This window comes from Tachyglossus aculeatus, chromosome 2 (assembly GCF_015852505.1).
Source record: "Tachyglossus aculeatus isolate mTacAcu1 chromosome 2, mTacAcu1.pri, whole genome shotgun sequence".
NCBI lineage: Eukaryota > Metazoa > Chordata > Mammalia > Monotremata > Tachyglossidae > Tachyglossus > Tachyglossus aculeatus.
The window spans coordinates 45438989-45453764 of NC_052067.1; the positions used below are offsets into that span (position 1 = coordinate 45438989).

Consider the following 14776-nt stretch of genomic DNA (forward strand, 5'->3'; position numbering starts at 1 on the left):
TTTTAAGCACTTACTATGTGCCAAGCACTGTTCAAAGCGCTGGGGGATATACAAGGTAATCAGGTTGTCCCACGTGGGGCTCACAGTCTTAATCCCCATTTTCCAGATGAGGTAACTGAGGCACAGAGAAGTTAAGTGACTTGCCCAAAGTCACACAGCTGATAAATGGTGGAGTCAGGATTAGAACCCATGACCTCTGACTCCCAAGCCCATGCTCATTCCACTGAGCCACGCTGCTTCTGCTTGGAAGAGTGGTAGATTCAAGATAATCAGGTTGGGTATGGTCCTTGTCCCACAGTGAGTTTACAGTTTAAAGCCCCATCTTACAAATGAGGTAACTGAAGTGCAGAAAAGTGAAGTGACTTGCCCAAGGTCACACAGTGGACAAGTGGCAGAGCCAGGATTAGAAACCTGAAATATTTATTTAAATTGAATTGATGTCTGTCTCCCCCCTCTAATAATAATAATCATTGCGCTATTTGTTAAGTGCTTCCTGTGTGCCAGGCACTGTATTAAGCCCTGTGGTTGACATAAGCAAATCAGGTGAGATACAGTCCCTGTCCCACGTAAGGCTCACAGTCTCAATCCCCATTTTACAGATGAGGGAACTGAGGCACAGAGAAGTGAAATGACTTACTCAAGGTCACACAGCAGAAAAGTGGCAGAGCTGGGATTAGAAACCATGATCTTCTGGCGCATAGACCGAAGCTCTACCCACCACACCATGCTGCTTCCCTAGACTGTAAGCTCACTGTGGGTAGGAAATGTGTTCCTAACTCTGTTGTAGTGTACTCTCCCAAGTGCTTAGTACAGTGCTCTGCACATAGTAAGCACTCAGTAAATACCATTGATTGGTTGACCCTAAGGGGTAAAACTGTATGCTCGCTGTGGGCAGAGAGTGTGTCTACCATCTCTGTTATACTGCACTCTCCCAAGGGCTTAGTACACTGCTCTGCACATCAATAAGTGCTCAATAAATCCCATTGATTGATTGATTGATTGAAAACAGGCTTTCCAGGCAACAGGTGGCATGATTCATTCATTCATTCATTCACTCATTCATTCAACTGTAGTTATTGAACACTTACTGTGTGCAAAGCACTGTACTAAGTGGTTGGGAGAGTACAACGTAACAATAGACACATTCCCTGCCCACAACCAGTTTACAGTCTGATGTTCCATGCAAGATATCAGCCACAAGACAGAAGAGTTGCTTTTCCAGGAAACAGCGTGGCCTTATGGTTGGATTATGGATCTGGGAGTCAGAAGACCTGAGTTCTAATCCTGACTCCTCCACTCGCCTGCTGGTCACACAAGTCCTTCTGACTCCCAAGAAACTGAGGAAACTGTGCCGTGCACCTATGAGATGCAGCTTGGCCTACTGTGACCTTGGGCAAATCACTTAACTTCTCTGTGCCTCAGTTTCCCCTATCTGTAAAGTAGGGAATTCAATACCAATTCTCCCTCGTACTTGGACTGGGAACACCATGGGGCACAGGGACTGTGTCCCACCTGATTATCTTCTATCTACCCCAGTCCTTAAAACAGAGCTTGACACATAATAACAATAGTAATGGTATTTGTTAAGCGCTTAGGAAGTGCGTAACAAATACTGTGAAGTAGAAGTCAGAAAGAGGAATTAAGATGACTAGAAACTGGCCTTGCTAGGGCTTCAGTTATGCCTCCAGGGACCAATGAGAAAAGGGCCAATCCCTGCACCCTGTTTCCAGAAACAGAGTATTTGTTCTCCATGGCCACCCTGGCCAGGCAAGAGGAAACTGTGCTGTGCACCTATGAGAAGCAGCTTGGCCTAGTGGATAGAACACGGGCCTGGGAGTCAGAGGTCATGGGTTCGAATCCCAGCTCCACCACAAGTCTGCTGTGTGACCTTGGGCAAGTCACTTAACTTCTCTGAGCCTCAGTTACCTCATCTGTAAAAATGGGGATTAAGACTGTGAGCCCCACGTGGGACAACTTGATCACATTGTATCCCCCCCAGCGCTTAGAATAGTGCTTTGCACATAGTAAGCGCTTAACAAATGCCTTCATTATTATTATTATTAGAAGGACTTGGGTTCTAATCCTAGTCTGCTGTGTGACCTTGAACGAGTCACTTCACTTCTCTGGGCCTCAGTTCCCTCATCTGCAAAACGGGGATTAAGACTATGAGCACCATGTGGGAAAGGGGCTGTGTCCATCCTGATAAGCTTGTATCTATCCCAGCACTTAGAACTGCTCCTGGCACAGTGTAAGCGCTTAACAAATGCCATTTAAGAAAAAAAACGATCTGGACTCCACACCATTGATACAGTTGCAAGGATTGCCCAGTTCAGGGGCTCTGCATGAAGCTACCCTGGATGCCCCCCCAGCCTTCGGGCCTGATTCCACTGTGGACAGTGAGGCAGCCTGCCTCCATGGACAGCCAACTCCTCCATGGTCTCCTCCCCCAGAGCAGGACAGTTCCTCAGCTTTGACCACCTCTCCAGAATCCCTAAGCACCACAGGCCTGGGAGTTGGAGGACCTGGGTTCTAATCCCAGCTCTGCCTCCACCTGCTGTGTGGCCTTGGGTGAGTCCCTTAACTTCTCTCTGTCTCAGTTTCCTCATCTGTAAAATGGGGATTCAATACTTGTTCTCCCTGGAATCTCAGGAGACAGTAGCTATGTCTGATCTGATTGTATTATATCTACCCCAGTGCTTAGTACAGTGCTTGGCACATAATAATAATAATAATAATAATAATAATAAAGATACTTGTTAAGCGCTTACTATGTGCCTTGGGTACACAACAAGATGCACTGTTCTAAGCGCTGGGGTAGATGTAAGTTGATAAGTTCGGACACGATCCCTGTCCCACATTGGGCTCACACTCTTAATCCTCATTTTTAACAGATGAGGTAATTGAGGACCAGAGAAGTGAAGTGCCTTGCCCAAGGTCACACGGCAGACATGTGGCAGATTGGGATTAGAACCCATGACCTTCTGACTCCCAGGCCCGTGCTCTATCCACGACATCATAGCAAGCCCTGAACATAGACCACAGTTATTTATCATCATTATTCTTATTAGGGTAATAGTAGAAGTAATAGCAGTAGAATTCATAATTCATTCATTCGATTGTATTTCTTGAGCACTTTACTGTGTGCAAAGAACTGTACTAAGTGCTTGGGAGAGTACAGTGTAACAATAGTAGCAGTAGCAGTAGTAGTAGCAGTAACTCCCAGAGGAAAAGCAGAGCCAGATTATCCGGGAGTGATCTGCGGCAACGGATACCTTGGTCAGACAGTCCATTTTGGGTTGGAATGTATCCCAGATGGCAATGGAAGGCCAACTTGGTTGCCATGGCAACCACCCTGACTGACCACCAGAGAATCTGGGGCAGAGAGGTGTGGGGAGATCCGATCTAGCCGACGGCAGGCAGGTTGCCATCCAAAGACTTTGAAAACGAGGCTGAAGACTGCCCCTGGGAGTCAGAGGACCTGAGTTCTAATCCCAGCTCTGCCACTTCAATCAAGTATATCTAATGAGTGCTTATTATGTGCAGAGCACTGTACTAAGCACTTGGGAGAGTAAAATACAGCCACATTAGAGAAGCAGCATGGCTTAGTGGATAGAGCAGGGGCCTGGGAGTCAGAAGTCCCGGGGTTCTAATCCTGGCTCCTCCACTTGTCTGTTGTGTGACCTTGGAAAGTCACTTCACTTCTCTGGGCCTCAGTTACCTCAACTGTAAAATGGGGATTAAGACTGAGTTACTATTCTATTTATTTTGTTAATGATGTACAATTAGCTTTAATTTTATTTGTTCTGACGACTTGACACCTGTCCACATGTTTTGTTTTGTTGTCTGTGTCCCCCTTCTAGACTGTGAGCCCGTTGTTGGGTAGGGACCGTCTCTATATGTTGCCAACTTGTACTTCCCAAGCACTTAGTACAGTGCTCTGCACACAGTAAGCGCTCAATAAATACCATTGAATGAATGAATGAATCATGGGGACTGTGTTCAACCTATCTTATATCTTCCCAAGTGCTCAGTACAGTGCCTGGCAAATAGTCAATGCTTAATAAATGCTACAATTATTATTATTGGAGAATTTCCAGCTCACTGGTGAGGTAAAAGGTGGTCTTGTTTTAGGGGAAACATATGCTGTGACAAGGCAAGGAGCCTTGAGTGAAACTGCTCAAACAGGCCTTCGCCCTTGACTATTCACGTGTCACCTGCACTTCTATGCCCGTGGAGTTTTTTTTCTTTCTTTTAATCATATTTATTGAGTGCATATTGTGTGCAAAGCACTGTACTAAGCACTTGGGAGAGTACAATCCAACAACATGCACATTCCCTTTCCACAACGAGCTGTCATCCAGACATTGCTGAAAATTAAATCCACAGATCTATCCATCAGTCAGTGGTATTTATTGAATGCTAAAAGAGCCCAGGCTTGGGAGTCAGAGGTCCTGGGTTCTAAACCGGACTCTGCCACTTGTCTGCTGTGACCTTGGGCAAGTCACTTAACTTCTCTGTGCCCCAGTTACCTCATCTGTAAAATGGGGATTAAGAATGTGAGCCCCATGTGGGACAACCTGATTACCTTGTATCTTCCCCAGTGCTTAGAACAGTGCTGGCACAGAGTAAGTGCTTAACAAATACCATTATTATTATTATTGTCTCTATTGCTGAATTGTACTTTCCATGTGCTTAATACAGTGCTCTGCACACAGTAAGCACTCAATAAATGTGACTGAATGAATACTTATCAATCGAGCAATCAATTGTATTTATTGAGAGCTTACTGTGTTCAGAGTTTTGCACTAAGAGCTTGGGAGAGTACATTTTAAAACATTATTGTGCCCTGAGTACTGCTCTAAGCACAGGGAGACAATACAGAGGTGGGAATTAGTAAAAATGGGACAAAGAGCCTGGAGACAGACACATCTATTTCGTCTATCTCGTTGCTGACCCCTTGACCACCTCCTGCCTCTGGCCTGGAACGCCCTCCCTCCTCATCTCTGACAGACACTGACTCTCCCCACTTTCAAAGTCTTGTCGAAGGCACAACTCCTCCAAGAGGTCTTCCCTTATTAAGCTCCCCTTTCCACTTCTCCCACTCCCTTCTGCATCACCCTTTCTCCCTTTGTTCTTCCCTCCTTCCAACCCCACAGTATTCATGTCCATATCTGTCATTTATTTATTTCTATTAATGCCTGTCTCCCCCTCTAGACTATAAGCTCATTGTGGGCAGGGAATGTGTCTGCTTATTGTTGTATTGCGCTCTTCCAAGCGCTTGTACAGTGCTTTGCACACAGTAAGCACTCAATAAATATGACTGAATGAATGACTGAATGACTGAATACTTTGGCCACAGGGAAGTGGGTTTCCTGAAAAAAGGACACCCCCGACTCAATATCCCCTCTCTGTGAGGCTCTGGTTTGCTGAAACTGGAATCTTTGGTTCTTGTTCTGGTTATTATTATTTTTGCTTCTAATGATGATAATTGAGCTATTTGTTAAGCTCTTACCATGTGTCAAGCACTGAACTAAGTGCTGGAGCAGATACAAGATCATCAGGCCCCACATGGGGCCCACAGTTATAGTAGGAGGGAAAGCAGGCTTTTAATCCCCATTTTGCAGATGAAGGAAATGACTTTTTTTTTTTATTGGTATTTGTTAAGCATTTACTTCATGCCAGGCACTGAACCAAGTGCTGGCATAGATACATGATAGCAGGTTGGACACAGTCCCTGTTCCACGTGGGGCAATTTACACTTTACAGGCAACCGAGGCCTAGTAGAGGCAAGTTAAGTGACCTGCCTATGGTCACACAGCAGACCATATGTGGTGCTATGTTTAGAACCCAGGTCCTTCTGACTCCCAGGCCCAATGAGGCATACACACTTAGGTGCTCTATCCCAAGTCACACGGCAGACCGATGCTCTTTCCACTAGGCCAAGCTGTTTGTCATTACTAGAGGAATTAGGACTAGCTTGCCTTTCTCCAGCTGTGGAAGAGATACCAATGCCAGGATGCAGGCGCGGAATACAGCAAAATCCTGTCAGCTTTCTTATCCCTGGAAAACACCTGCATCCAGGCCGGTCTAGATGAGCTTGTCTGTCAGGAAATCCGCATGGTCCAGTGGGATAAAGGACGGGCCTGGGACTTGGAAGGTCATGGGTTCTAATCCCCATTCTAACACTTGTCTGCTGTGTGGCCTTGGGCAAGTCACTTCACTTCTCCGTGCCTCGGTTACCTCACCTGGAAAATGGGGATGAAGGCTGTCAGCCCTATGCGAGTCAGGGAATGTGTCCAGCTTGTATCCACCCCATCACTTAGAATGATGCTTAGCACAGAGTAAGCGCTTAACAAATACCATAATGATTATGAATTATTATTTATAGTAAGTGCTTAACAAATGCCACAGTTATAGCTATTATTACTATTCTGTTTCTGGTGAAAGCCCTGGTTACTAGGTGGTGCCAATGTAAACAGGTGCCAGGCTTCTGCCACCCCCTGGGAGGACAACCCCTGGAAAGGTAGAGAAAGCAGCTGGGCTTAGTGGCGAGACCGAGGGCCTGGAAGTCAGAGACCTGGGTTCTAATCCCCGCTCCTCCATCTGTCCCCTTCTAGATTGTGAGCCCGTTGTTGGGTAGAGACCGTCTCTATATGTTGCCAACTTGTACTTCCCAAGCGCTTAGTACAGTGCTCTGAACACAGTAAGCGCTCAATAAATACGATTGAATGATTGACTGAATCTGTCTGCTGGGTGACCTTGGACAAGTCACTTCACTTCTCTGGGTCTCATTTACCACACCTGTAAAATGGGGATTAAGTCTGTGAGCCCTATGTGCGACAGGGACCGTGTCCAACCTGATTAGCTTGTATCCACCCCAGTGCCTGGCACATAGTAAGTGCTTAACAAATACCATTTTTAAAAAAGGGAGGAAAAAGAGAATTAAATCCCCCTGGGGGAAGGGGTGGGCCCGAGAATGGGGCTCTGCAGGTCTTAGGTAGTGTCCCCCCAAATTTCCCAGCATTCTCCAGTGCTTTCCAGTGTCCCTCAGTGTACAATACAACAACAACAGACACACTTCCTGCCCACCATGAGCTCCGCCAACATTCTCCAAAGTTCCCTGGTGTTCCCCAGCACTTCCCAGGATTCCCAAGTGTTTTTCAATGTTCAGTGCCAAGCAAGGGAGGCCGACTGGTCTCTCCGAGATGGAAAGGTTAAAGAGAAATCATGAGGCCCACATTGGGTTTAGGTCCTTCTCTGCCCCTGAGAGACTCTGGGAAAATTCTTTATGTTCTTAGGGCTTCAGTTTCCCCTGTCATGAAATGGGGTGTCCTCCTCTATCAGTTTTTTGAAGAGGAGTCGAATATGGTAGGGTTGGCAGGATTGGGAATAATGGAAAAGGATATGGCAGCCTGCCCAGCCCAGTCCTCTTTTCTTTTCTTCAGGCTTGCATTTCCTCCTGCCTTCAGGCGATCTCTACTTGCACATCCTACCAACACCTCAAACTTTACATGTCCAGTACAAAATTTCTCATCTTCCCACCCAAATGTTATCCTCCTCTAGACTTTCCCATCACCGTAGGCAGCACCCCTACCCTCCCCATCTCCCAAACCCGCAACCTGACCCATCTCTCTCCTTCAACCAACATATTTGGTCATCAAATCCTGTCCGTTCTATCTTCAGATCTCCAGAATCCACTCCTTCTAAGCTGTTAACAACCTGCTCCAAAAACCCATCACATTCCCCTTGACTACTGCAGCGGCCTCTTCGCTGACCTCCCTGCCTCCAGCCTCTCCGGTCACTCTCCTGCCCAGATCATTTCCCTAAAAATCATTTATTGCATGTCTCCCCACTTCTCTAATGGCTGACAATCCATCCTTTGCATGAAGCAGAAACTCCTGAATGTTGGCTTTAAGGCACCCAGTTGGTTCTCTCCCTATCTATACTTGCGGATGTCCCACTATCACCCAGTTTGCACACTCTGATCCTCTAATACCAACCTACTCACTGTGCCTCGATCTCTTCTTTTCCACTGTTGAGTCCTTGCTCACGGGGAGTGTGTAGAGGGGGGAAACACTGGCTCACCAACTTCCCCCCAGATGGAGAGTTGGGTAGCGATGAGGACTTCCATTCCCCCCCAGGTCAATATCCAGGACATCCCCCAGTGGCCAATGCAGATGCCAGAAGGATTGGAGTCACAAGCCAACGCAAGGAGGTAGGAGGACCAGGTTTGAAATGTTTCCTTGTCCACAGTCAGCTGTCTATTGGGTTTGAGCCTATTTATCTTGGGACTGGGCCTTACGGAACAAGTCCCAGCCCAGAGCGAGGCTAAAGCGGGGAGCGGGGGGGAGAAGTTGCACCTGCCAATATCAGCTGGCCCGTGGCCCTGAGACCTCTCCCCAGGGAAGCCGGTTCCTGGGGCCCAAATGACCACAGCGGACCTGGGAATGACACAGCTTCAATTTTATTCCACAGCAAAGCTGGGGGCCCGAGGGATGCGTGTGGAATGGAAAGGGTGAAAATTCCTGGTCCGATATGTGTGCTCATTCCCACATCTCTTCTTTAGATATAAATATATCTGAAGAGAGAGAGAGAGAGAGAGAGAATGAGAGAGGGAGTGGGGGAGGGAGAGAACGAGGGGAAGGGAGATGGAGAGCGAGGAGACCTGGGTGGCCTAAAATATTTGACCCTTTTGTACAAAAATTGAACCCGTGTCGGTTGGGGATCGGAGCGTGGCCGCCGCCCTGACCCCCACCGGCCCCCCACCCACCTCTGCCCAGCAAGAAGGGAGTGGTCCACGGGTGAGGAGGATGTGAAGTGTGGACACAGCCCAGACTGGGGCCAGGACCGGGCAGGAGGGGAGGAAGGGAGGCAGCTTCTGGGGGGGCCGGGCTGTGTAGGGAGCATCTGGTATCTCCCTTCACCCTTCCTTCCCTCAGCAAGCGCCTCGCAGCAGGCCTGGATCCCAGAAGCCCCCCTTGCTCCGTCTGGCGACCCTGGGCCCTCACGGTGGAGCGGCTGACCGGCGGCGGGCCGGGAGAGGTGGGGGTGGGGCGTCTGGGGGCCCCCGCAGTGGTCCGGGACCCCCGCAGCCTGGGCTCAGTTGGCGTCGTAGACGAAGTCGTAGTTGCTGGGCTCCTTGGGTACAGGCGGGGGTGCGTCGGGGATCTGGACGTTCTCCAGGTCCAGGAGGCGGAGCTTGATCTCCATGCTGAGCAGTGTGTCCAGGTCGCTGCGGGTCAGCTCGCTCTGCATGTCATGGCCCAGCAAGACGTTCAGCCCGTCCGTCCAGATGCAGTACTGCCGGGGAGGACCACAGGCTCAGGACCCCCGAAGCGGGGAAGCCCCCTCCCCACCCCCGACCTCAGTGGAGCAGGGCGGAGATGACCCTTCCACAGAGGGAACTCCCACCCATCCACCCATCCGCCCATCGATCGATCAATCAAACCACCAGGCCGCAATATGCCCGAGGTTGGGGGCTGGAACGTACCATTGGGAGGCTAACGGGGAGAGCAGGAAGGGGAACCCAGAGGGTCCACCAGGCTGCAGCCCAGGTGGGTGGGTGGGCAGAAGGTGCCATTGGGAGGCTAGGGAGGGAGTGGGGAGGGAATGGGGGTGGGAGAGGTACCACATGGCTTCAGTAAGCCTGGGGGTGGGGGGACTGGAAGATACCACTGGGAGACACTGGAGGTGGGGTGGGGGAATGGGAGTGGAGATGGGATGTTCAGAGATAGCACCGAGGCTCCTGGAGGCTCCAGGGTTGGTGAGCCACCTCAGGTTGACCCTCCGGCCCCGGGGAGCCAAGAGAGGAGTCCCTGTCTATGTTTCTGATGCCCCCGCTCCTCAGAGTGCTGTTTCGGGGCCTGGGAGGGAAGGCGCCGACTCCACGAGCACACACCCCACCGTCTCCTCCGCGATTCTATTCCCGTTTTCTTGTTTTGTTTCCCGCTTGCAAAAATACAACCCGTTCACAGTCCCCAAAGAGAAATCTGCTCACACTTCTTTCTTCACCTGACAATTAGAAGAAATGAGCTGACCTCCCACCGGCCCAGCCCAAATGGACACCCTGCACCAGCACAGGCTGAGTCGGGGCCCAGGGCAGTCAGTCAGTCTTATTTATTGAGCGCTTACTGGATGCAGAGTACTGTACTAAGCGCTCGAGAGAGTAATAATAATTATAGTACTTGCTAAGCACTTACTTTGTACCAGTCACTGTTCTAAGCACAGGGGTAGGTGTAAGTTAATCAGGTTGTACATGGTCCCTGTCCCACATGGGGCTCTGAGTCAATCCCCATTTTACAGATGAGGGAACTGAGGCCCAGAAAAGTGAAGTGACTCGCCCAAAGTACGATATAACAATATGGTAATATAACAGACACATTTACTGCCCACAACTAGCTTTCAGACACCCACGTCAATGTTCTCACATACAAACACACCAGCACACACACACACCAGCACACACACACACACGCGCGCGCGCGCACACACACACACACACACATATCACCCCTCCCCTCACAGGACCGTATTAGACCTTGCGCTTAGACACCAGGATATTTGTGGGGGCTGGACTGGACTTCAGAGACCCGAGTTCCGGATGGCTCCTGCTGCCCCTCATTCTATGAGGTGGTCACTCCTGGAATCCTACTGGCTGGAAGGCAGGACCCCTGGCAGGGGGAACCCAGTGTAATGGCACTACCACTAAAGAAGCAGTGTGGCTTAGTGGCAAGAACCCGGGCTTGGGAGTCAGAGGTCATGGGTTCTAATCTTGGCTCCGCCACTTGTCAGCTGTGTGACTTTGGGCAAGTCACTTCACTTCTCTGGGCCTCAGTTCCCTCATCTGTAAAATAGGTATTAAGACTGTGAGCCCCACATGGGACAACCTGAATACCCTGTACCTACCCCAGGGCTTAGAACAGTGCTTGGCACATAGTAAGCGCTTAACAAATACCATCATCATCATCATCACCTGCCCCTGTGAAGCAACATAATGTACTGGATAGGGCATGGGCCTGGGAATCAGAAGGCAACGGGTTCTAATCCCTACTCCACCACTTGTCTGCTGTGTGGCCTTGGGTAAGTCACTTCATTTCTCCAGGCCTCAGTTCCCTCATCTGTAAATTGGGGATTAAGACTGTAAGCCCCAGGCGGGACAGGGACTGTGTCCAGCCCGATTTGCTTGTATCCACCCCAGTGTTTAGTACAGTGCCTGGCACATAGTAAGCACTTAACAAATACCATAATTATTATTATTAATACCCTGGCACTTAGCACAGTGCTGGGCACCTAGTATGCGCTTAATGAATCCCACAAATCTTAGGAATGACCTTAGTAGACACCAGTCACTTCCACGTCTTCTGATATTTGTGTGCAACTTGGTTCTGGTCCATCCCATGGCCCACCCTCTGACTGATTTCAAAAGGAATCTAAGTTCTTTGAAAATGGGTCTGGTTCCATCAAAAGCAAACACTTTGGGGAGGGGTTGTGGTTTCAGAAGGACCGTGGAAAAGCTTTTATCTTCCGGAGAAGCTGTGTGGCCTAGTAGAAACAGCATGGGCCTGGGAGTCGGAGGACCTGGGTTCTAATTCTGGCTCCACCATGTGCCTGTCGTGTGACCTCGGGTAAGTTTCTGTGCCTCAGTTCCCTCATCTGCAAAATGGGGATCATTTTATTTTATTTATTTGTATTGATGTCTATCTCCCCTCCCAGACTGTAAGTTCATTGTGGGCCAGGAATGTGACTGTTTATTGCTGTATTGCAGTCTCCAAAGCACTTAATACAGTGTTCTTCACTCTGTAAGCGCTCAGTAAAAACGATTGACTTACCGAGAAGTGAAGCGATTGCCCAAGGTCACTCAGCAGACAAATGGCAGAGCTGGAATTAGAACCTGGGTCCTTTTGACTCCCAGGCCCATGCTCTACCCACTAGGCCACACTGCTTTCTAGCTGTTTCCTGGTTCCTGTTCCTGTTCCCAACTGAAGTGCAGTTGTATTTGAAGGTGGCTACCCTAGGGCAACAGATTCGGAAAACTCTTAATTGGAAGAATATGTGGGGGGAGCGAGAGGCCAAATTTGAGCTGTTGCTCTCTTCTATTTAGCCCGAGGGCATCACAGAACAGCCACAGGGCCAACAACCCACCCACGGGCGTATCTTCTAAAAATAAAAGATTCTAAATCCTGAAGTGGTGTTCCACTTTACCAGCTGAGAAGTGAAATCAACCACCTCTGCTACATTAGCTTACAAATGCCTCTTTCCCTGGGTTTTTGTGCTCAGGGGTGGGTTTTAAATAGGGTTGACAGCGAGCTTCAAAAGGCAGGAGATAGCAAGATGTAACAAAATGACAAAGAGAAAGAATGGGGACATTCAGAATAGAATTCCCATGGCATTGCCAGGAGAATTCTTTGAAAAAATATTTTTTTCTTTTCAAATAATTGTGAAAAAGAATCCAAAGAAACAGGAGCTATATTTGAAATTCTCAAAGTTCTGGGATGTACAATGAGAAATAAATGACAATAAAGGGAAAACAGGCTGTGTCTTTGATGGAGACAGTGGCCGCCTCTCCTCTGCCTGACTTTAAGGGACATGTAAAACTCCACAGAAGAACATGACTTCATTCTGCTCAATAAATCCATTTGGCTCATCTGAACCACTTTGCTAACCAGAACCACCTCACTAACAAGAACCACCTAACTAGAACCACCTCACTAACCAGAACTCCCTCACTAACTAGAACCACCTCACTCTCCAGAACTACCTAACTAGAGTGACCTCACTAACCAGAACTACCTAACAAGAACCAACTCACTAACCAGAACCCCCTCACGAACTAGAACCACCTCACTAACCAGAACCACCTCACTAGAACCACTTCACTAAACAGAAGCCCCTCACTAACCAGAACCACCTTACTAGAACCACTTTACTAACCAGAACCCTCTCAATAACCAGAACCACCTAACTAGAACCCCCTCACTAACCAGAACCACTTCACTCACTAGAACGACCTCAATAACCAGAATGACCTCACTAACCAAAACCACCTCACTAATCGGAACCACCTTACTCACTAGAATGACCTCAATAACCAGAGTGACCTAACTAACCAAAATCACCTCACAAACCAGAACCACCTCCCAAACCAGAACCATCTCACGAATCAGAACCACCTCATGAACCAGAACCACCTAACTAGAAACACCACACTAACCAGAACCGCCTAACCAGTGACCTAACTAGAACCACCTTACTAAATAGAACCACCTTGCTAACTAGAATTACCTCATTAACTTGAAGCACCTTGCTAATCTGAATCCTCACATATCTGAACCACCTGCTCAATCTGAAGCATTTTGCTAACCTGAGTCAACCCTACTTAACCAGCTCACTAATCTGAACTGCCTCAGTCAATCAATCAATTGTATTTATTGAATGCTTACTGTGTGCAGAGCACTGTACTAAGAAGTTGGGAAGAGTACAATGTAGCAGAGTTGGCAGACACCTTTCCTGCCCACAAGGAGATTACAGTCTAGAAGGGGGGACAGCAAGCATTCAATAAACGCAAAGGAATGAATGAACATTAATGTAAATGAATTACGGAACTGTACATAAAGTGCTACGGGGCTGAGGGATGGATGAATAAAAGGTATGAATCCAAGTGCAGGTTAGCATCTCACAAATCTAAACCATCTCGCTAACCTGAACCACCTCTCTAACCTGGCTTTTTAGTGTCCAGATCTTGGATCAGTCCAGGGCACAGGAATGTGTAGTGGTTGTCTTTGTACTGTTGGGTTGGTTTGTCTGTTGGAGTCAGGAGGTGGGAATTGTTAAGAACCCAGACCGGACCAGCTTCCCTGAATTACATCCGACTCTCCCAGCTAGGTCAGACCACTGGAAAAGTCACAGATCCCTTTATGGCTGCATTCTATTGACTTGGGGAAATGATAATAATAATGATAATAGTAATAATATTTGTCAAGTGCTTACTATGTGCCAAGCACTTTACTAAGTGCTGGGGCAAATACAAGATAATCAGGTCCCACATGGGGCTTACAGCAAATAGGAGGAAGAACAGGGATTGAATCCCAATTTTGCAGATGAGGGAACCGAGGCAGAGAGAGAAGTGAAGTAACTTGCCCGAGGTCACACAGCAGGCAAGTGGCAGGGTCGGGATTAGAACCCAGGTCCTCTGACCCCCAGGCCCGTACTCTTTCCACTAGGCCATACTGCTCATAATCTTATTCCCCATTATACAGATGAGGGAACTGAGGCCCAGAGAAGGGAAGTGACTTACTTAAGGTCACACAGCAGACAACCCAGGTCCTTCTGATTCCCAGGTCCACGCTCTATCCACTAGACTACACTGCTTCTCATGGGGTACTGCAGCAGGGCCCCCCATTCAGACGAGCCTCCCGCCAGAGAGTGTCTACATGCGGAAGAATGACTTTTATGCAATCGTTTCTTCTCAGCCTGTTCTTTTTCTGTTTTGTTTTTCTGGCCGGATGATGGCTTAAATCTCCCCAGGCTCCCCGTGGATCAGTGCTCACCTCGTGCTTGTCGGGAGCGATGAAGTTGAGGTGGCCATTGGAGTCGGACAAGACCGAGAAAGCCAATTCCAGCAGCTCCTGCAAGCAAAGCCAGAGTCATTAGAAGAAGGTGGAGCCCCGGGGTGAACAAGTCAGGGTTCATCCCATGAGGGGTGAGGCAGCTCTTGGCCTCCAGAGGCTTGAAGCCTCTGCTGTCCTCTGGGAGGACCCGGAAGAGACGGGCAGAAATT

At 48.6% G+C, this 14776-nt stretch overlaps 1 protein-coding gene across 2 annotated transcripts in view; it reads right to left on the minus strand.

Annotated features, from left to right (window-relative positions):
* Window positions 1-8448: 8448 nt before the first annotated feature.
* The window catches only part of ELMO1 (engulfment and cell motility 1), a 210937-nt gene continuing 204609 nt past the window's right edge, over window positions 8449-14776 (minus strand). For both annotated transcript variants that reach the window (XM_038769328.1, XM_038769337.1), the window contains 2 exons: window positions 14547-14624; window positions 8449-9300 (listed from right to left, as the gene is read on the minus strand). In XM_038769328.1, coding sequence (XP_038625256.1) covers window positions 9100-9300; window positions 14547-14624 — 279 coding nt within the window. In that variant the 3' untranslated portion in view covers window positions 8449-9099. The remainder of the gene's footprint in view (window positions 9301-14546; window positions 14625-14776) is intronic.